General features: G+C 49.2%; 1 protein-coding gene across 5 annotated transcripts in view; it reads left to right on the top strand.

Moving 5' to 3' along the window:
* LOC144162534 (uncharacterized) overlaps positions 1–23,459 on the top strand; it is a 584,817-nt gene that overhangs the window by 497,426 nt on the left and 63,932 nt on the right. For all 5 annotated transcript variants that reach the window (XM_077693110.1, XM_077693111.1, XM_077693108.1 and 2 more), the window contains 2 exons: positions 7,238–7,390; positions 9,915–10,229. In XM_077693110.1, coding sequence (XP_077549236.1) covers positions 7,238–7,390; positions 9,915–10,229 — 468 coding nt within the window. The remainder of the gene's footprint in view (positions 1–7,237; positions 7,391–9,914; positions 10,230–23,459) is intronic.

The raw sequence follows: 23,459 nt of genomic DNA, 5'->3' as shown, positions 1-23,459 counted from the left end.
GAGGTACGAGAGGTATGTCTACCAGTGACCGCACCTTTATTTACACCGATGGCTCTGTAACAACATTTGGTTCTGCCGACGCCTTTGTTATACCACGAATTGAGATGTCCGCAGAATTCAAAATAGCGCATCGCACCTCCTTCGAGGCTACTATACTTACCGTTGTCGTCCGTTGCGCCCTTTACACCATTGAGCAAACCCCATGCCAAAGATTGGCGATCTTCTGCTTCTCAAAGCCTGCGCTCCAATCGCCCTGGGCCGCGGACCTCATGAACAGCTGCTGGTCGAGATAAGACAATTATACGACCGTGCTGCGCAAGCGGGTCATGATCTTGCCTTCCAGTGGCTTCCCAGTCACTGCGGCATCGTCGGCAGCGAAAGTGCGGACGCTGCCGCCCGCTTGGTACATTGAAAAACGGGGACCGTATCAATTATATTATCCAGGACGAATGCAGCTATGACTCTCCGGAAACTTGCCCGGGAGACCACAATATCCAAAGGACTACCCAACAGTTCAATAGCGCTCGTATTAATGCCATGGAGACGCATCTTCAGCGCCCTCTTCTATTGGGCCACCCATGGTCTGATGCAACTGTTCTTTGTGGTCTCTGGCTTGGAGTCGCATTCACAAATGCGTAGTCCTGTTTGATCGGAATGGCAGCCAGTGAGGTGTGCGAAGTCTGTGACACACCGGAAACCATGCGCTATGTTCTATGCGAGTGTCAACGTTGTTTCTTTGGTAAGAACGCTTCAATCTCTTCCACTCTACGGAATGCTAGACTCTCTGCGGCAGTTCTATGAGGGAGAAATCCTGGACCACTGGCCTTCTCCGTCAGCTACGCACAAGGCGACAAAAGCGCTCCTGCGCTTCCTGAAAACGACGCACTTGTGCAGAAGACTGTAGCACAAAAGACTACCCTCTATGCACTCACTGAACTCTTTTGTCTATAGTGTCGAAACGCTGGACACACCTACTTACCGTCTGCCCTCCCCTTTCCCCGTCTTTTTTCTGTTTTCTTCTCTTTTTTTTCATTTTTCCTATTTACGGCGTGTAGGATAGCATACCAGGCAATAATCTGATTAACATTCCCGCCTTTTTTGTACCTTTATCCTACCTTCCCTCCTTCCGCCGATCACACAAACAATATTCTGTGACGTCATAGTATGTGGCTGGGGCGCCGCCACTGCTTCGCGGCGCCCCTCAGTTATTTGTTTGCGGTGTGCGAAAAAAGTTGTATTATTGTTATCTTGAACGAGCAGCCTTTTTAATGAACCAGGCTTGCATTTTATCTTTATAGCCCCTTCAACGTGCGCCGACGTTCGGGCGCTCAACAGCAGCCACAGAAACGTCCGCTCGCCTACCGCCGTAAACATCTGCTTCATGCAGTCCCTCGGATTAAAGTGAACTTAAATAGGGCTTCCGAGCGTACCTGCAACGCAAGGCTGCTGAGAGTTTTACGATAACTGTTTCATCCGGTGTGGCGGTGTCCGTCGTTTAACGGAGTTTCAGTTTTTTAATGAATGGAAACCGTTAATTATTAATTAATGTTTTATAGTTTATGAACAAATAATTTACCCAGTTAATAATCGACGCCACAAAACATCCGCAGACTAAACGCAAACAAATAATTCTTTGGCATTTTATAACGTGTAACTTTCCCTATTCCCCGTCAATTAATCGATAACATAAACTCTGTTCGGCCGGTATTGGACGGTTTAGAGCAGCAGTCGCTACACCTGAGCTTGCAAACACTGCGAACTACCGCTCACAAAAGTTCGCACAAATAAGCTTTTGCGTGTGGACATTGTTCCACACGCGTGTTATTTCAAACCTGTAGCATGTCTACCTGTTAAAATTGCGCTGCTTATTGTATATCTGTAGTGTTTATGTGTATTCGTACTTTGCAGAATTGTGTAACTCCTCTTTCTTTCTTTTTTTTCTTTTCTTTTCTTTATTTTAACGTAAGTCTTTTATATATCTTCCCCGTTAACCTTGCCATGTGTTTTCTATGTGTTCCATGTTAACCCTCATCTACCCTATCCCCCTATTCCTATGTACTCTTTCCTCCCTATCCCCCCTCCCGTACACCAGCAGGCGTTCCGGTGTCCGCCCCTAGGCGAGACAATTTACGCCTGCTGGTGGACCTTCCTCTCTTCCTAAGGAACAATAAATACATATGTACCTCCAGAGAAAATCAAACAGATGTATTTTTAAACATCGTGGAATTACCCGCCGCAGTGGCTGAGCGGCTAAAAGGCCAAACACATGTACGGAGAAAACGACGCGTTTCCGCAAACGTTTTTCCCCTATCCCAAACCGGTCCTGCAGCCTTCGTGCGTATTCATCGGAGCTACTCCTCAAAATTGGGCGATCTTCTCTGATTCCAAGGCTGCCTTACAGAGCTTACGCGCTGCTCTACGTGCGTTACGGCCCCCTCCACCAACTGGTGACGGAGATAAGAGAAAAATTCCATCAAGCCATCACAGCCAGCCATGACGTAATATTCCAGTGGCTTCCAGGTCACTGCGGAGTCATCGGTAACGTGTTGGTGGATGAAGCTGCCCGTACAGGCCATGAGAGCGACCGCAAAATCCTGCTTCCGCTTTCAACGACCGATGCCGCCAGGACGCTTCGCTGCTTTGCACGCAGATTACGATGCAGCAATGGAGCACACCGGACTTCTCGGATCCCCGTCTGTATATTCAAGATCCTCTTCTTCAGTGCCGTATTCCGTATGGGCTGTCTCGACCCCAGTCGACTTTTCTTTGTAGACTGTGGTTGGGAGTGGCCTTCGCGAAAGCCAACTCCTTCCTCATCGGCATGGCCAGCAGCGCTCCTGCGGGGTGGAAGAGACTACAGAGAATGCGCTGTGTCGCTGCCCCGAATACTCGTCTGAGAGGCGCGTGCTTGCCACAGCGCTCAGCCGATTGGGCAATCGGCCACTTACAGTAGAAACTATCGTAAGTCATCGGTCTTTACCATCCACCTCGCAGAAGGCGACGAAATGTCTTTTACGTTTCCTGAGCGAAACAAACTTGCACGAAAGACTATAGTGCCCGAAACGGGAATAGAGTGCGCGCCTTCCCACTCCTATCTCTTCCTTTTCTCCCGCCCTCTGTCTTATCCCCTGAACCCCACTCCCCCAGTGCAGGGTAGCAAACCGGGCTCTACACCTGGTTAACCTCCCGGCCTTTCCGTCCTTTATTCTTCCTTCCTTCCGACCGTCGTCGGAACGGTTTCCGGAGAGGGAACACACGTGCGGGAACGCGTATACTTTTCTCCGCACATGTGTTTGGCCCTCCAGGCTCAACACCACTGTGGGGCTGTTTCAGTTGCCAGCCGGTACGGTTGTTTTGCTCGCGCTGGCGATAACAAGGATTTTGACTCACCTCACTTATACCTGTGCTACACGAGCGTTTGAAAGGACGTTTCAGTCGAATGACCCTCGAAATTTCAAAGGCCATTCGAACTGGAAGGAGTTAATTCCGCCGATCTACACGACATTTCTCAAAGGCAGTTGAAAGTTTCCGCATTCACCCGCCATGTTTTGGTGTCGCCACTGCTGCTCTGTTTCGTTATTGACAAAAATTTAATTTTAGAGTCAAAATGAGCAAAAAGAAACAGTTATTAGCGTATAAATAGAAACAGAAACAAATGAGAAGTTATGAAGATTGTACACTTCAAACCCCAATTTTCACTCGTAAATGATTATTTTTGTAGTTATGGCAGGGCCGTACCCAGAAATATTTTCGGGGGGGGGGGGGGGGTATGAATTTTGGGAAGGGGGTAGTTTTGTTGAAAGCAACAGTAAGTATTGTTTACGTGCTGCCTGGAAAAGATTTCGGTAGGGGTTTGAACCCCCAAACCCCCCCCCCCCCCCCCCCCCTCTGGGTACGGCCCTGAGTTATGGCATGCAGAAACTACTTTCGAGAGTACAAAAATTCGCGTTTCAAAGGCCTTTTTAGCGCCTCAAACGTCGTTGGTGGTGCTCCTTTGGCTCAAAGATATTTCAACCAAAGACATTTGAAAACCGTCGTGTAGCATCTCAAAGGTGTCATTTGAGTCAAATGACAGTCGACTCAAAGGCCTTCGAAACTCTCGTGCAGCACGGGTGTTAAAGGTTCTCCAGAGGTGTCAAAATAATCTACAGCCCAGCTTTACGGTGTGCCTAATGCCCACGTGGTGCCTGAACGCGGAAAGACCGACATAGGCTTGATTTAAGAAATTTATCGTTGACAACCGTGAAGCACGTATTCTATTTTCAACTTCTGCTTCCGATATCCCTGCACACGGGAATAGAAACTAGAACGTCAGCCTCTTTCTTGTGACATGGTTATTGGGAAACAGCGCGTTAAACCAGGACTACAAAGAAAAGAACCAGAAAGGACGAGCGCTGACTATCAACTGGGATTTATTCAAAACGAATAAACATTTATACATAAAACGCCTAATCTGCGCACGCGCTATGGTGAGAATCACACCCAAACACTGAAAGAGATAACAGGAACAGCCCGCCTTGATCAGCGCAACTACGTCCACATGAATGCGCTTAGAAATGGAGGTTAAAAAGCGCACGAGGAACGAGGGTCGAATAGGAAGGACACAAACGAGCTCTTACTCGCAACGGCAAATATATTGAAACACGCGAAATTGGCACACAAAAACGAACCACAGATTAGAAAAACATGGTGGTGATTAGAGCGCGCCCTTTCTTGTGTAGAGTGGTACACTTTTAGCAAGCAGACTCGGTATTAGGTGAATTGATATGACAGGCCTCTATCAGCTCCCGAACTGTTTGATCATTATGTGGATACAACACCGCAATGTACTCGTGCCCATGATGTCAGCCACAGGTTTTGCAATGCAAAGGGAGGTTGGCACCATAGAGTTTCTTAGTAAGTATACTAGAGCGGAAACTGCTCCTCGTAAGCCATGTCGTCGTGGGGGTTCATGGGAGGACATCCTTTTTGGCTTGGGCTTGGCATGACAACCGGATTCTTAAGCGGTTTTTGGGATTCGCTTTCTTCACTAAGCATTCACACGTTTACGAGCTACAAGGACGCCGAAATCCTCCCGTTTCTGTGGTAGCCGTGTTCAGTGAAACAGCAGGCAATGCGTGATCGCACCTGACGTTGCTCATGCCGCAGTCGAAGGACGTATGACTGAGCGGGTAATATGCCGCCGCGAAATTTGTAGCCGACGACAAGAAGAAACAAAACGTACTTCGACGAAGACAAGATACGGCAGATACGGGCGCTTGTATGCGTCCTATCTTGTCATCGTCCACGACTGTTTAACGCCACGTTTTTATTTTTCTTGTTAAATTAGCTGGCGGTCGCTGTGCACCGGTTCATCACGAAGGCAACGTTTTTATGGGCACGCTCAAAAAACTTTTGAAACTCTTCAAACAACTTATTTTTTTAATATAATGGTAAAATTAATAAAATCAGAGTCTCTAATGAGTTACCCCACCCCAAATAATAACATTGTTCGTAACTACAACCTTGCCCTGCGGAATAGCAGGCACAACGGTTCCGGAGAAAATACGCTTTACTTCTTTTTTTCTTAGTTTTAAATTAGCCTGTTTTTATTTTCCACTTACATAATTGAACACTATTCTTCGCGTTTTTGTGGCACTTTGTTTAAATTTGCGGTCACTAAAACGTTTCAATCCAAGCCAATGATGAAACTAAGGCGAGCGCGATGTATAATGCAATGGCGGTTCATGACGACACAGACAACCTTGATGTGAGCCGCATAGACGCTAGCGCCAGATTCCTCTCTAGTGTATACTGTAAGAAACTCTATGGTTGGCACCTTATCAAAAAAAACATGTTCTCGAAAACCTGCCTTTGCAACTTTCACAATGTTCCAACTAGCCCAACTTTCGGGGCTGCTGCACGAACTATCACATTTAGTTTATTTTTTTCTGTTTATATGGACGATGATTATGCGGTGCAATTAGATGGGGGTAGTCGGTTTGTGCGCCCCGTTGCATGTCAGACGTTCTTTAAATTGGTTTATTTTATTGTCATTTCTCATACCTTCTATATTCCTTCCATTCTCTCTAAGTCCCCCGTACTCTTGTCCCCGTGGGAAGCAGCAGACCAAAAAACAGTTTCTCAGGCCGACCTTTTCTCCTTTCAATAAACATTTTGCACTAACCTCCTGTTAAAAGAGTACTGACACGAAAATTTGATGTTCCATTTTTATTGCTTTTATCGATGCTTAATGGTTTGGTGAACCCGACACAGCACTTTTAAATACTTCAGCGCGTGATAATTAATTACATTGAGCGGCCTGAAAATCGTTTGTTTCAATTTCCCGTGCAGAATCCAGGCATGACGTCACCGCTTTGTGCGGACGTCAAAACACTGCGGAGGCCGGTGGGGGCGTTGTTTCGACCGCGGCGCCACCGAAGCTGACCGGCTGAGCTAGCTGAGCTGCCTGAAGGTGCTAGGCCTACGAATGCGGCTGAAATTCGATGACAGCTTTCAATAAAATTCCTTATGGCGACTTCTATTGCGATTCCGGGCTATATTATCGCTTCCTTTCCCGTGTGTGAAACTGTATTTTTGCCAACAGTACCCTTCTTGGCAGCGGTAATACCTGTATAGCTCTGGCTACGTGCTACTGTTTGTGAATGCGCCGGCGCCCAGTCGCCGCTCGCGGAGCCACGCGCGTGAAGTGACGTCACGAGTTTTAGACGATCGCTGTCCGCGTCACTTCTTTTGGCTACCACGGGAGGATGTCAAGCTGACGTCCATTTGCTGAGTGGCGCTCCGCGTACTGTTACGTCGTCGCGATAAATGAGATCCAATTAAAGTAGGTTCTTCGCGTCGCAGGCCGCTCATATTTCAGCCAGGGTAATCTGTTGAGCAAAGGAAGCGAACTGTGCAATAATATTAACGCCGAAAATTGGTGTCAGTACCCCTTTAACAACGGAGAGCACGGTAAGTTTATTTACACCCTTTGTGTCTATACTTACGCTCTCTGAAAACGCTCTCTGAAAGGGTGTAATAACACCCTGTAAAGGAGTGTATCCTTGTATTCTTCCTCCGGTGCAAGGGTATTGAAAAGAAAAAAAGCCTTAAAGGGTGTTTTCGTGTGTGTAAGGGTGTTAGTTATAGCCAGTGATTTACACCCTTAAAATTTGAATCGTTTTGCAGTGCATAGTTCAGAGATATTGCCGGAGAGAGCGTGCGCCCACACTTTTGCTGTTCTGCGCATGCGCAGGTGCACGGCGACATCTCTCGCTGCCTGAGCCAGCAGATGGGCGTGATGCTGCTGGAGAAGACCTTCCACCGCAAGAGCCAGTCACGCAAGGTCTTCCTGCACCGCGAGAGCTTCGAGACCATCCTCGTCAAGGCCGAGGAGCTGCTCAACAAAGTGGGCACTCGCCTGTTATCCCCCCATTATTGCAAGCGGCTCGTATAAGGTTACCCCGACGTCCCAGTTGTTGCCTTAAAGAGCTCCCGCAGAAGCGGCCAGAACTCCGAGGCATATAGCAGTGACATTCTTGCTTACATCACGGCGGCGATCGGAGACACACAGTCCAGAGGCGAGAGCTCAAGGGAAAGGAAGAGGCCCGCTTTTGGTAGAGACAGGAACTAGAAACTGCGCACTGAGAGACGAAAGTGGTAGGATAAGGAACGAGGTAAATGAGATAATGATTGATTGATTGATTTTAGGGTTTAACGCGCCGACGCAACGCAGACGATGAGGCGCGCCGTAGTGGAGGGCTCCGGATTAATTTTGACCACCTGGGGATCTTTATCGTGCGCCGAAATCTCGTACACACGGGCGTTTTTGCTTTTCGCCTCCATCAGAAAAGCGGCCGCCGCGGCCGGGAATCGAACCCGCGACCTCGTGCTCAGCAGCGCAACGCCTTAGCCACTGAGCCACCGCGGCGGGTAAATGAGATAATGAGAATAGCGGGAAGGTTTTATGAAGATTTGTACTGTAGTATCCCTTAACGAAGGGCTCAACGGACTAGCCTGATTCGCGAGGTTACTGGATTAACTAAAGGCGGGAAGGCAAGGCCCTTAAGGGAATAAACAGAGGCAAAGCCGCAGGTGACGACGGAACCAGCGGTGACCTACTAGAGGATGGTGGTGGTGATGTATCGTAAACGCTATCAATATTTACTCTTAGAATTCATCCGGACAAAACGTATCACTAGCCCGAAGAAATGCCTGTAGAACCCAATTCTAATTTACAAGAAAGGTCAAGTCACAGAGCTTAAGTTATGCAGACCAGCAGCCCACACACTTTGTATACAAGTTGTTTACCGAGATGTTTGTGACTCAACAATAGATCATACCTAAGCTAACCTAACCTAACCTAATTAACCTGATTAACCTAATTAACCTGATAATGGAGAAATCAGCGCGGTATGGTAATCCTTCTTACATAGAATTTCTAACTAGATTACGAAAAAGAGCATTTAATTAAGTAGATTCGTAATGCTCACAGCGTAAAAAACCACTGACAATCAGTAGAATCCCATGCAGGCAGCATTGAGAAACAAGGATCCCTCCCTGTTCTAGGAACACACACTTCTCCTACCTAAAAAATATATACACGGCACGTGCTGGTACAATACCACCGTAAAGAAGAGTGGAAGGCACTCTAGTGTGTATGGCGTCAGCCAAGAGGACCCTATCTCACCGAAATAACTTACAGCATGCACAATGCACAAGGGGTCAGTTAATTAGGAGGCTCCATTTATTGGGTGAAGCCCGGGAAGCGAGCAAACGGGCAATATTTTAGCCACTTGAGGTTTCCGGATGGCACTGTCTTGTATGGAAATTCTGGAGAAGACGCGCGAAGAATGCTTCAGAAGGTGCACTCATAAAAGCTTAGACAACCATGAAAGTGAAGTTAGTCGAAGAAAGCCCCCCCCCCCCCTTCCCCCTAGTCGATGAAATACTATAAGCGTTGGATGTATACGACTACGTATCCATCTTGGACAAGTCAGTGCCGACTCGAACCGTGAGAACGAAGGAGTAGGGAGCACTCCGCAAACACTGTACAATAATGACTACTTGGCTACTAGGCTACTAGGCTACAGTAATGACTACTAGACTAGGGCCTGTCACGTTTGCCACCGTCCTCGTCTTTTTTGCGCTAAGCCTCCCATTCAGTATGTACCAACTAGCACAACAGCACGTTCTGTTAGGCTACCTTTGTCACTGAGGTGGAAAGAACACGACCAGTGCGTTCTCTCGGTGATGACTTGTGGTTCGGCGCTTTTGGAAACTTGAGGACTAAAAACTTGGGTGCTTAGTACGCGGCCACAAAAAGAAATTAGGCCGGCTCAGCGAGCCTTGGGAAGGCGATTTATATGAGTAGCGTTCAAAGAGCATATTGAATTTGCCACCGAAATCGGGTGGAAGACATCCTAGTTCCAATTAAAGAGGGAAAAAAAGTGAAATTGGGCTTAAGACAATGCGGAGAATGACAACCGGTGCACCAACAGAGCGATAGGTTGGCCCCCGAGAGATGGGACTTGAAGTAGGAAAAGACGGCGCCCCGTAAACATGCTTGTACAGTCATGGATGGATGAAGTGCTAGCGCGCAGATATGAACGGGAACACCAGATAGCGCAACCTCTTTCTGTGCTCGTCTAATAATCGCATGACACCATAACAGCAGCAAAGCTTTCAAGCTTGGCGATCCAAATATACCCCAACCGCGTCGTTGCGTGATCTCCACGCATCCAATTCTTCGATTGTGTGTGCTCTGATTTATATTTTTTTTTTACTTGTCCATGATTGTACCAGGAAAGATTGTTCGTAACAGGAAGGCTTATACCGGTACCCCTCGCCTTTTTCTCTCGAAAACTGACCCCGTAACCTCCTGGTCCGTTACCGAGTGAAGCAGCGTGCACTTATTTCGGCGACCACTGCAGTGCCAGGGCGAGTACGCCGAGGCGTACCGCAACGTGTGCCGGCGAGGAGTAGGCGCGGGGTGCACGGACCTGACGGCGGCCCCGCTGGAGCAGCCGTCGCCGTTGTCGGCCTCGGAGGAGCAGGCGGCGCTGGCGGCCTACTACGACTGCCATAACGCGTACGTGCAGCAGCTGGCGGCCACCAACGGCATGCTGGACGAGTACTACGGCGCCACGCTGCCCCGCCTGCTGGACGAGCTGCAGGATGTCTACTGCGACCTCAGCACCATCGTCGCCCAGTCCATGCTGGCCGCCTCCGAGGTGCTCTCGGCTAAGGTGCGTTCGGGCTGGCTAACACGTTCACTGATTGATTGATTGATTGATTGATTGATTGATTTATTGATTGATTGATTGATTGATTGATTGATTGATTGATTGATTGATTGATTGATTGATTGATTGATTGATTGATTGATTTATTGATTGATTGATTGATTGATTTCATTGAGCATTGCTCTGTTGCATGGAGCAAGAATATGTATAGGCTGCGAAACGGCCTGTTGCGGCAATATACACCAGGGGCGGTATTCTCGCGTTTGTCCGTTTTCAAAACGTCCGTTTTGCGTCCGTTTTATTGTGACGTACTTCCAAGTTGTAGGCGGGCTTTGGGTTGACTTTCGCGCTACAGTTCTTGTAAACGCATTTTAAACGACTAGACCTCTTTAAACTATCTTTTAGGTGTTTATTATTCCGGCAGTGAATCCACAACAAGGCGACGAAAAATCGTCTGCTCCAAATCGTCTGCTCCGAGATGCCGCGGCTCCATGCTTGAAAGGCGCCACATCAGGGTGTTCGCGTTTAGCCAATCGGGGCTAGCTCAAAACGGACACTTCTGAAACGGACACAAAACGGACAAAACACGAGAATACCACCCCAGTAGTGACACTCTGCTTCAGAATCCGGGCAGCGCGGGCATCCTGCTTCGTTGAAGCTGAAGAGCAAGTGTACTGGCGCAGTAACTAGGGGATAAAAACTGGGTCTTGCTAAACATTTACTTAAAAACACGATTTATTAAAATGAAGGTTGCTTTTTAAGTTATGAAACATAATTAGGCAACACTTGTTTAAGTTTCCACAGTTCTTTTTTTTTTATCACTTACGACACCAGCCGTGAGCACTTGAGTACTTCTTCATCTTTCTGCCGACAGACGACAGGCTCGTCAACTTTCCCCCTTTTTGCCCTCGTTTGCCCCAGCTCAGGGGGGCCAATTGCGGGCCGGCTTTTGATACATGGGACATGTGGGGATTTTTGTAACTGGGGTATACTGAGTAACTGTGTGGGTCAGCGGCCAGATAATATCACATCGAAAACCAACGGATGGAGAAGGAGAGGGCAGTGGCATTAAAGTGGCCCTACAACACTTTTTTTCAACATTTTCCAAATCTTAAATGCTTGCAGCACGTAGCCACCCAACACACTCAGTACTTAGATTAGGGGGTCGGAAAGTGCCTCAGCTAAAAATTACTGCTCTATGCCCATCGATAACTTGGAAACTCGCTCTAAAGATTTTTCTCTCTTTCCCGGTCTTGACGTTCTTCGACGGCTCAAATTGCGTCACCAAGGCCACGTAGCAGCTTTTGGCCGGTTTTCCTTTAGTTGCAGCAATGAACGCTCTTCGATAGCAACTTTAAAAAAAGCCACAGAAACAAAGCAGAAATGGAAGGTGTGTCTGGTGCGACGAGCAAATCACGCAGTGCCGTTCCGTGCTGGCGATAACTACAGCTTTCGCAGTGGTTTCAGGCGCGAAGGAATGAGCGAAAGCGCTTCTCGAAAGTGTTGCAGGGTCCCTTTAAATGGACAAAATGATAGAGGCCACAATTCATTCCTTCCCCGCACAGTGATATGCCGATCGCGGCGGCGGCCCAGTTCCTTCTGCCGCAACAGATGGCGCTAGCTTAACCTAGGCCAAGCGCCGTTTCCTCCCCTGCCTTGTTCTTACTCCTGGGTTCTTTGCCATGATTGTTTTATCTATTCAAATACCTGTTTATTCTTGGATGAAACCAGCGCGAACTTAAACAAAGACAAAGGAGTGGAACAGAAGGACAGCCTCTGGCGTCCTTGCTTTGTCTTTGTTTTGGTTCGCGCTGGTTTCATCCAAAGAATATTTTTCCAACTGGCCCAGCTTGCAACCCTTCTACATGTTTATTCACTGATTAATTGATTGGTTAAATGCAGTGATTGCTCGTGAGTTCACATTCGTGCCGTGGTGAGAGGACGTCTTTGTAGCTCGCTGTCGTTTTGCAATGCGGGACAAAAAGATCTTCCTCTCCTCGTTTTGTCACACCGACAACGCCTGACAATTGGATACATGAATTGACGAGAAGATAAGCAATTAGGCGTACAGAAGACCTGGTTCCCTTCGGCAGCAGTATGATTTGGCCTTTTGCGTTAGTATCCCGAACTGAAATCAATGCCCACTCTCAGTTGTGTACTTTAGAAGTATACTGGCAGCATGACTCTAAAAACGGACGTCCTAAATATCCATTGTTTGCGTGACATAACTCCGTTACAATTAAAAAATCGCAGTAACGTTTTGCTCCCATGGGCTTCCTTGTTTGTTTGTTAATTTGTTTGTTTGTTTGTTTGTTTGTTTGTTTTTGTTGAAAGGAAGAGGCACTTTGTTCCCTCTGCTGTCCCGCCAGCCACAGTAAACAGAAGCAGCTTTCACATTCCTCTATGGTCGCAGCCGCCCTCCAGATCAATTAATACTGGCTCACTAATCATATACAGACACATCCGTTCATTAACGCCATCAGGACGCAGATCAATCGGACATCGCGATGTCACCCATTTCCCCTTCTTTTCCCTCAGCCTCTCTCACGTTCTCCCTCCGATGCACTCATCTGCATTCAGCGGCCACGCAATCAGCTTTCCAGAGTCGCTTTGTCTTCCGCGTGTGTTGCGTGACACAACCTTCGCGAGGCGTCTATTAGCGCCATCGATTAGTGCGACGCGCTCCGTGACCTCCGTGAAGCGGCAAGCAAACGCAGCGGCACTCAGAGCTGAGTGGCCGTTTCGTGTGGCGCAACGTGTACAGAGAGAGGGCTATATATAGACTCCTTTGTTCGGCGTTTCCAGCGGTGATCAATGCTCCCCGAGTGCTTTGCGACCACTCGCACTGAGATCGGCGTCGGTGTGCGCGGGAGTTGGGAACCTATTACGAAACGTCGTCCCCCGGAGCGCGCGTTCGACCGGTGCAGCAGCGTGGCATGTCTTCCGACAGGCGAACTCACATTCGGACACAACTCCATTCGGGTCCGCGCGCACTTAGGTATCGGGGCAGTAAACGAAAAGCGAATGAGTTAGGCCTGTACGTCGGCGCAGAGCCGCCAAGCTGACAGGAGGAGTACTCGATCGCGCGAGTCGCTTCCCTCAATTAGGGCGGCCCGTCGACGGTCACCAAACTACACTGAGTAGATTAGCTTCCACGCCTGCACTCGAAGAGAAATCAGGTCAGACTTCGTGCGTCTTCGTTCGCCCTCTCTTTAAGGCTAAGTTAGCAAACTGCAGGAACAGGAAAAGAGTTCAAGCGGCGCCAGGCGTTTCGAGTCGCTTTACAAACCGCGGCACCGTTGTTTGATGATCTTCGATGCTCGTACGCCGACTGAGGTAGTTACGCCTGCACTGTAGGCGAATACGCGTGAGGTTGCGCTTTGACAGAATCCCGCACACATGTAGCGAAGCGACATTTCCCTCTGATGAAGTCGCCAAACACATGTGCGGACAACGACGCGTTTTCTCACGCGTTTTCGCGTTCGGCCCAAACCGGTGCTGCAGCCTTCATGCGTGTTTGTGACCCCTGCCGGACCGTTCTCCGCACATGTGTCTGGCTCTTCGTTGGTCGGTCGGCGTCCGCGCGCGGCAGAAGAGATGCGGAGTGTGTGTTGCTTTATTGCGCGAGAAAGAGAAGCTGACTCACCCGATAACTGCCGCTCGTGCTGAGGGCACCTCAATAAGACTGAGGATAGGAGGATAGACAGAAAAAGAGATAGTAAGGGAGATGAAGAAGGAACGCGACACAGCCGCTCACTCTCTTGCCGGCCAGAGCAAGGGAACAGAAAAAGAAACGGGACAGCGAACATCACACAGCCCTTCCACGTGCCACTCAAGGTCAAAGCGTGCGAGGTACACGGCTTTTGAGGTTACAGTAAAGGGGCCATGAAGCCAAAATGTAAGTTTGGTTCGTTAAAAAGGCTGCTTTGCCCTGATAACAATGATACCAATGTTATTTCAAACTTCAGTCAGATAGCGGAGGTATTAAGGATAACAGATAAAGCAGTGGCGACTCCCAGCCGCTTTCTGCCCGAGTCTCTGTGACGTCACCTAAGCCACCGCCAAGGAACATGACTGGGCGATTTCAAAGGAGCCACAAGTTCCGTTTGATAGCATCACTTCAATGATAACGTGCGGCTAACACACTGACAATTATGCTTTTAGCGCCGGCCCATAATGCATCACTCCTACCCATAACACGTCACTGTGGCGCGAAATTTGAGAATTTTATACGCAAACGAGACGGCACACACCAACGGCGCTGTGTTTGTGTCCCCTCTGCCTGCGTGGTCGCACTTGCCCTTTGCAGTAGCTTTCAACTTTTCGACTAGATACCACCGTCGTGCGTCGCCCCTTCTTTTAACACGAAAGTGTTGTATTCCGGGATACACAGATTCCACTGGCGTCATATCCCTCACTGAAATGACGCCAGTACAACGAAGCAAGCGGCCTGTAAAGGGTGCACCCCTGCACGCAGGGTCTTCTTGCGGGGAAGCAACCTTTAGTATTTAAGAAGAGTACGTTATAGTTAGAGTTGTTGGTTTTAGGGTTTTATATTTTAACACGAAAGTGTTTATGCTGGGATACACGAAGATTTCACTGACGTCATATCCCTCACGGAAATGACGTCACAATACCTTTGCCGAAGCGACCCGCCAGCAGGACGTCGCTCGCCAAGCACACCCACAAGAATTGTTGCAGACATACGAGGGTATTTTGTTTCTGCGTGAATAAATGAGTACCTATCCCAGAAGGAAACGGGAGTTAACTTATATCGGTAAGGTAGAATTTATGCCATCGGGTATACTAGCGCAATAAAAATAAAATGTCTATAATGGCCGAGAGGACGCGAAAGCTTGCAAATATACTCGTGTAAAACTGAAGAACGATAAATGATAATGATGATGATGATTGCAATTGGTTTCCCCTTTGTAGCGGGGAAAGAAAAGGAAGTTGGCCCTGCGCCTCATCACCGCATCTGGCTGTGTACCTCCGCGCGAAGCAAAGACTGCGCGGAGCAAGGACTGCGAGTATTTGGGACGCGACACGAGTCGTTTTCGTGATTTTGTAGCGTGAGCTACACTGGCCGAGGTTGAGCAGTTTCACGTGGCTCCTGGAGAGGCGTGCTGCGCATGCGCGAGGAGCAGTGACGTCTCACGGCGCACAGCTCGCGCTCCGGCGCAGGCGCCGCCGCGATGCGATGCGACGCGATTGGATTGGATTAGACTAGACTGGACTGGACTGGACTGGATTAGATTGGATGGCACTGAATTGGATGGAACTCGTTTGGATTGGCAATCATTTTAGCAGCAGTAAGCATGATAATCAGCTAATCCTAGACAACCAGGAAAACTAAGAATAACCAGCTGGACCTTAGCTCACGCTACGTATATCCTGGCATAGCCGAGCTAAGCCACGGCTGATCTTTCGGACTTATCCTTTTTACAAACCACTGAAGCGACGACAAACAAACTAGGTTAACAAAAGCAGACGATCTCACGAATTAGGCACCATTCCCTTCCAAAACGCGCGCGTTCTTCGACGGAGTGATACACTGCATGGACTATTGCCGTTCTTTAACGTGTACCAGAGTATAGTGAGAATAAGCAAAACCGATTACTGAGTGCGGTTGGTATACAGTGGCCTCTATGCATATCATCTCAGGCACCAAATGCATTCACGGATATTTACCGTTTACAGCCTTATATCACAACTGACCGCAGTTGTTGAGCGAAACGAAGTGTTAAAACAGCGATTCTCTTTAAACGAAGCATGTATTGGTATTTCGCGAGATATAAGTAGCTTAAGGTGGATGATTTTTAATCGGGCAGTTTTAGCTAGCTAGCGTGGTAACGCGGTAATTATATTTGAAGGATCTGATTACTTTCAATAACACTTGATTTGGCTAAAGATGGAGATGAGAAATACAAACTTTAGCCTGGAGGAAAAATAAACAGCCCGAAGTAGCTAAGGCAGGCGGGAGGGCGCTTGTCGAAGTGTCCCTCCATAATTGAAAAAGAAATACGTTTTCAATAACACCCATAATTTTCTCTTGTTTTCTACTGCAGGGTGGAGCCGCGGGTTTACTAAGGAGTTTTGCCGTAATCGAGCCATCTAGAGACAGAATGTTGAAAGTAAAAATTTTGTACCATTAACGCCCCGTGCAACATTAACGCCCCGTGCAAATGGGTTGTGTAAGAATGAAAAAAAAAAAAAAAACTGTGGTTGATTCCACTGTCATAGGAATCGGTAAAACACGAAAGTGAAATGTGCAGCGAAATCTGCGGCTGAGGATGATTTGCGGATCGGCGGCTTAAGTTCAGCTTCAGTGTACGTAAAGCAAGGCTGCAACAGAATCAAAACGTTTACACTGTTTCTGTTTTGCGGGCAAGTGTTCAACGTGCGCAGCATTTCCCAGCCTTTGCAGGCCATTCCGACAACGCCGTAGGCCTAATCCGACGCAGCTGTTGCAAAGTACCTATAGTTACACCGGCACGATCGCGTGCATCGTACAGAGAATGCGAGAAAACTTCCGCCCAGTTGTTCCTCGCGCGCTAAAGTACGTTCATCTGCTACCCAAATCTTGCTCGCGAGAAAGCTAAGCGAGAAAGCAGCCTTCTGCTTCATACTCGTTTATAACTTATCGTCTGCGACGCGAAAGCGCGCCGCGCTGCAGTGCACTTTTCAGCGCGCTTAGCGACTGTATAGGAGCATCATTTCGTTGCGAATAGCTGTAGTAACCTGCAGCGCCCATTAGTGGTGGGTCCATTTTGCCGTCTAACATCGATTATCTGCATAGGCAGCAGCGCCCTGTCAACAAAATGAGCGCTCGCTCGCACGGCAGATACGAAAACGGTCGATCGTCTGCTGCCTTCGCGCACGTCGAAATGGTCGTCGTTGTTCATCGGTGAGACCTTGGACTATTATACCAATCGAAGCGCACGGCTTCATTAGGCTTCCGCAAAGTTTAACTCCGTAGCGCACCGTCAAGATAGGGCGAGGAGCGCTGTGTACGTGCCGTCTTTTTTCGGTCGTCTTCATTTCAGAACGACGAGTGGAAACTTTGCTCTGTTCGTTACGCGCCTGGCTGAGCAGCCGTCGTCCGCCCCAGTGGCTTTCGAGAAACGTGACATCTGCTCGTTTTCATTGACTAACCTACCGTGCACGCGTATATGAGCGCGCACCTCTAGCAGACGTATAGGTTTGCATTTTAAAGACGATATTCCTTCTTTGGCCACCTCTGTCTGTCTGTTAATGCGTAGCATTAACAGACAGACAGAGTTAATGCGTAGCAGACTTCTTCTGACGACAGTTCAGTGAGGCCTCGTTAGTGTTCGTGGTTTCACAGAACCTGCGATGCGATTCATCGACAATGGATGCATCCTTCCCCGCCGGCCTTACAAGACGAGGCCAGTATTTTGTTACCAATGCCTTCAACAGGGTCGCATGCGTACCTCCCGTCCCAATCCACCGCCCACTATGACCACGGCCGACCGAACGCGGCCGCTGAAACGGAGGCTGTCCGTAAGTTCCGTTGTGGACTGTGCAAGTCGACAACGGTAGATCACGATAGATAGTGCAGACATAAAATGCCCTCAAAGCGTGAGGCCTACTCGCGCATGCGTGTGAACAACTCCCAGTTGTGGCAACGACTCCCGCTTTTGAACCGGCACGATCGAGCTTCCATTCCCGCCGTACCCGCAACTGACACTATACTACAGTGGAGCTGCCGCGGCCTGCCCCAAAAACTGGGTGAACTTAAGAAACGCCGTCCCTGTTGGCTGCCCACATTGGAACTCTCTGAGCACCTCCGCCAATAAGCCCGCCACCGTCGGAACACCCCCTTCCTCTGAGGACTGATAACTCCGCGGCTCGCACTTGAGCTGCAGAATAAAGTTTGCTCTCTCTCTCTCTCTCTCTCTCTCTCTCTCTCTCTCTCTCTCTCTCTCTCTCTCTCTCTCTCTCTCTCTCTCTCTCTCTCTCTCTCTCTCTTCGCCTAGGCTCTGCTGCTACAGGAAACGAACAGCGTATCTCGTATCCCCTCCTTTAATGTCTACTCGTATCCAGCAATCACTGATCTCCCTCCGACGCCACGCGGTAAAGCTGTATTGTATGTTCTCACGTGCCTTCCCCAGACATCCGCTGGCCTTCAAAGCTGGGGCTCGCCATGGCAAAAAGTAGTTCAGCTGCGTCACTGCGCCGTGACTTTTGTGTCATGCAATGTGCATCCACACAGTGGCCATGCTTCGTGTTATGATTGCATGGTCTTCCTACCTCCGAGCACAACGTCCCGGTTGCCCATCCTCATCGCCCGTAGCTTCAGTGCTCCGCACCCAGCCTGGGGTTATGACACGGCGAGGGTGCAAGATTCAGATTTTCTGGACGCCATGAGCATGCTCCCTTCACTTTACTTAATGACACGACTCAGTCGACCCGCCGCTCCGCATCCGCTCGTATGCCTCCGTGTTCCCCAGATCTAGCTTGGTGACTTGGCCATTTGCAGTTACTTGGCGGTGGGAGCAGGACTGATGGGGTAGCGAGCATCATCCCATTCACCTCGATCTTTCGCCTTCACCCTCTAGTCGCCTACCTCGTAAATCTCATATCATCAAGTGCGACGGGTTTCAGAAGTCAGTTAATCAGATATCAACGTTCAAAGAGGAGTCCTTATCATCCCTGCAACAACTGTGACCTGGGTTGACCAGAGCCGCCCCTATGGGCGCAGCGCCGCCAGGCGGAATTGGCTGCTTGCCACATTCCCAGCTCAGACTTGCCGATTCCGCATTAACCAACTCGCTGCTGCGGGTCGTCGCCATGAACGACGGCTGTCCCGACAGCACCGGCTTGACATGTGCGTTTCGTTAGGGTCACAGTCTGGACTTCGTTTCATATGGTGCGTTTCTCATTCTATGGAACAATCATCTCCGCTGCCGAACCCTGATGCCTCAGCATTTCTGATCTTCCACCAATGTTCATGGCAGAATTAACTGCAGCAATTGACAAGGCTACACTCCGCAGAGCTCCCGGCCCTGACGGAGTTGCCTATGAATCCTTCAAGAATCTCGACGAATCTTCCCTCGTGGGACTCCTAGAGGCGTACAATCGGGTATGGCTCACCTGTGCTATAACCCCAGCCAGGCTTCAAGCGGATGTTATTGCTATTCCCAAGCCCGGTCAACCGAGTACCGACATCCGCAATCTCCGGCCAATCGCACTGACGGTCACCATTTGGAATTTGTTGGAGCGAATACTCGCCACACGCCTTCAATGGCAGCTTGACGAGCATCATCTGTACCACCCTCGCCAAACAGGATTTGGTCCCCATCTTGGTGTGGAGTATGGTCTGGCTCACCTCTCCAAGATGATCCGCGCTGGCGACCGGTCCCAGCGTGTTCGTTCTGTACTAGGCATGGACCTGACGCCACATTATGGACGTAGGCATAGACGTCAGGCCTCATTATTGACGTAGGCACGGACGTCCACATTATGGATTTTTGTTTATGCCCCCAAACATTACTAATGTTGAAATAAAATACAATTGAATTGAATCCACAAAGCACACGATCACCTTGGCCACTCCACCCACGTCAAGATAGTTCATCTCATTCATCTTCCCTCACGCCTATGTGATTTAATCTCCGTCAACCTACAAAATCGCACCTTCTCCATCCGCCTCAATGGATATCTCACACCGGTTCCTTTCAGCCCCGCTGTGGTGTGCCTCAGGGCTCTGCCTTGGCCCCTTTGCTTTTTATATAGCCTTGATACCTCTTGCCTGGTGACTCAGCGCCCCACCGCACATCTACAGCATCATATATGCGGACGACATATACGGACGACGGTTCACCAGGACCTTCACCTCTAAGGGGGTAGCCGGCAACAGCCCCTGGATGACACGAATTTTTGGTGCAGGTGTCTCGGCCTCACCCTCTCACCTACCAAAATATCACTACTTACCGTGGCCAACACATGGGGCCGTCGGCGCTATTCGTTGTGACTTACTGCTCATCGTCGCTGTGCAGGAACTTTTGTCATTTGAGCGGTGTTAAGGACACTGCGAACACGGACAGTTGAGTGGGAGACCTGAAGAAAGTATATCCCGCCAAAGACTGAAATTACTGCTTCACGGCAAAAGGCGAATGGGGAAAGAAAGCCAACTTCATAAAGGATAGCATGTTGGGGTTGAATGTGCACTATCGCAGCAAACGTTGCTTATTGTCGTGATGGCGGCGCTATGTCATTGCGGACGGACATACGGACGGACAGATTGTAACGCAGCATATTTTGGGGTAGCACTTTACGCTGCCCATCGCGGTCCGAAAGTCGACCGCCGTTCGGCTGCAGCGGCACCCAAAACCAACGCAACTACAATATTCTAGTAACGTTGCTCAAAACGACGTCCGCCGCAAAGAATTCCGGATCCTCCGCACCACGTGACTACAAGAGGGCCTGAAGTCGGGCGAGATGGAACACGTAAAAGTGGAACAGAGCGATCTAAGGGCAAGACAGCCGTTTGTGTCGCTCCTGGTCCTATTTTTACGCGGTTTCGTTTTGCACCGACGAAGTCCTTTGCGGTCACTCAGAGCCACCGGGAACCCCCGGATGACATCACTACGCCGCGCAAACACCCAGCGTGGTTGGCATTACACGTCCGTCACGTAGCATCCGGCATGGTGGCCACATATTGGGTGAATCATATTCGCGATAAAGGGCGGGCTACATACACAGTCAGCCGCCAACCCGGCGGAAGAAAAGAAATGGACTCCGCAAGCTGAACCAGCTTCGCAAACGACCCGCCAGTTTCGGCCACTTTCCGAACGGCTTCCCTCGTCGTCTGCTTCTAGTCAGGCAGTCGAGCCTCCAACGAAAACGCAGACATCTACCGCCATCTAGGGAAAGGCGCCGACGCTACGTAGAGGCGCGCCGTTCCACCCGGCGCGCGAAATTTCAGTTGAGACAAAGGTTCGTCGACCTTGAGTAGACGGCGATTTCGCTGGCTATTTTCTTTTCCATATTATAAAGTGCAAACGCCTAACGTAAATCGCGAGATGATTTTTGCAGAGCATTCTACTGTACTGAAAATTTATTTGGACGAACTAACAGCGCCCAGAGAAGCGTTCATTCAATTGATAATCTTTCATTCAATTTAAACTATGGTAGAACACATAACAAAATGTTGTAGAAGATTAAAGTTAACTTCAGGCATTTAAAATAAATAAGGGACATTTCATTTTAGACCCATCGCGTTATCTCGCACATTCTTCGCGTTTTATTGCCTCGGGGAAAATGCAGTTGTTTTTTCTCTGCGCTTGTATATTAGGTATGCCAATGATATCAACAAACTGAGAGCGTACGTACGGGCCCGAGTAACGTAAGGAATTTTTTTTTTTTTCGCGGGGTGTGTTATGCCACAAGTAAAACAAAAAGAATGAGAGCCTGCGCCCGAACATAATCTTAGACATTTTTTTTTCTTTTCGTTTTCACGTCTTAATTATCCATCCCGCGTGTAAATAGCATGGGCAAAAAGAAGGCCAAAGCGTTTTGCAAATAATGGGGTGTTCTGACACCGAAAGAGCTGGCTACGCCCCTGCCTGCGCTCCGGATGTCGGCGTCTCATGTCGTCGTCGTAACCGTCGTCTCGTGTAGTCACGAGACGACGGAATGACGGGATGACGAGCCGACGGGATCACGAGATGACGGGACACCGGGACACTTGTCTACGCCTCGAACTAGAACGCTTCGTGCTTCAAAAACACGAGATTTTTACATCAAAGCTGTATATCTCTACCCACCGACGTTTCATTTCCGTTGGCAAAAACGCCAAGGCACCAAGAATACGCTTATACACTGCTTGCTTTGCCCATATACCCAGGTTTCACGTTCGTGGAAATGGCCCCGGATTTTTGTTGTTGCTGTTGTCGTTTTCGTTCTTCTGCGCTTGTGCCTTTGCAAGCGCCTCGTGGTTCGTCTGGTATCAACGTTTCTAAATAAAAACCTTCAGTTACTCCGCATTGCTGCCCCGTCTCTGTTGCTGTACGCGTTGGTTTGAGGAAAGCTAACGGGGAAGACGGTGAGGTGGCCTCAGAGCGAGCTTCGGCTGGCATGTATTAGGAAGCAACAAAAAAAATTTAATTCGGCGCGCGTAACCTGGCGCTACGGCGTCCACAATCGCTACAGCTGCCAGCAGAACCATATCGCCGCGCTTTCATCAATCCGCTGAGGCAACCGCAGGCTGCAAGCGACAATTGGTAATTCAAAAGGACTGCGATTTGGGCGACTTGGTGAATATTCGCCATTAACGAACAGCGCCCAAAAGGCGAGACGCGGAAGGGTAACAGTGCTGCGCTCTAAACTAATTTATTACAGTCACCCGCGTGGCGCTAAATCATAACAAAAAAAAACACGGTTGATCCCTCTTTTATAGGAATAGGTAACACACGAAAGTGCAATGTGCCTTCACAGGAACATTTGAACGTTTATTGTGCATCGATATGAACTTGCACATCGCTATTTATATTTCGTCGGTATGGCATCGTTAAACGCATCAACATTAGACACTGGATTACACGCGCCGGAGCATTGCGTAAATCCGATTGAAACCTCAGGCGCTCGCAAACCGTGCGAACAGAATCGAACGGGTTGTCAGCGAATCTTTTGGTGAAGTCACGGTCCGCTGCAGCGAAATGAGCATGATTTGCGGGTCAACAGTCTTGTGGGTGTGCTTGGAGACCGAAGTCCTGCTGGCGGGTCGCTTCGGCAAAGGTGCGACCACTTCGGTCGTGCTCCGTGGCGTGTACGCCAGACGCTTGCGTTGCGATGAGCTCAGCTTGTGGAACGCGGCGGCGGTGTTCCACAAGCTGACCGGCGTTCCACAAAGACGGCGGACGGATAAGCACAGCAGCTTCCGCTGCTAAACGCTGCCCTATCGAGGCGCCAACTATCGGCGCCATGACGTACTACTTCGCTTCACGTCTCCTAGACGGCAGCACCATCTGAATGGAAAAGTTAGAGGAAAGGAGGACATAATAATGCGCGTTCGTACAGCTATGCTGGCATGACATCATGGCTCAGTGGGCAGAGCGTTTCACGCCTCCATTACGGCGACTGACCGTGGGCTCGAAACGTAGCGCCGCCGCGCCAGTGAAACTTTTTCTAGTGATGTCATTTCTGTGACGGATATGACGTCTGTGAGGTTTGTGTACCCCGGCATAAAACACTTTCGTGTTAAAAAAA

The sequence above is a fragment of the Haemaphysalis longicornis genome, unplaced genomic scaffold (assembly GCF_048455015.1).
Source record: "Haemaphysalis longicornis isolate Haplotype H1 unplaced genomic scaffold, Haemaphysalis longicornis Haplotype H1 scaffold_12, whole genome shotgun sequence".
Lineage (NCBI taxonomy): Eukaryota > Metazoa > Arthropoda > Arachnida > Ixodida > Ixodidae > Haemaphysalis > Haemaphysalis longicornis.
Note: the sequence above shows the minus strand (reverse complement) of the source record. Positions and strands in the feature narration are given on the sequence as shown.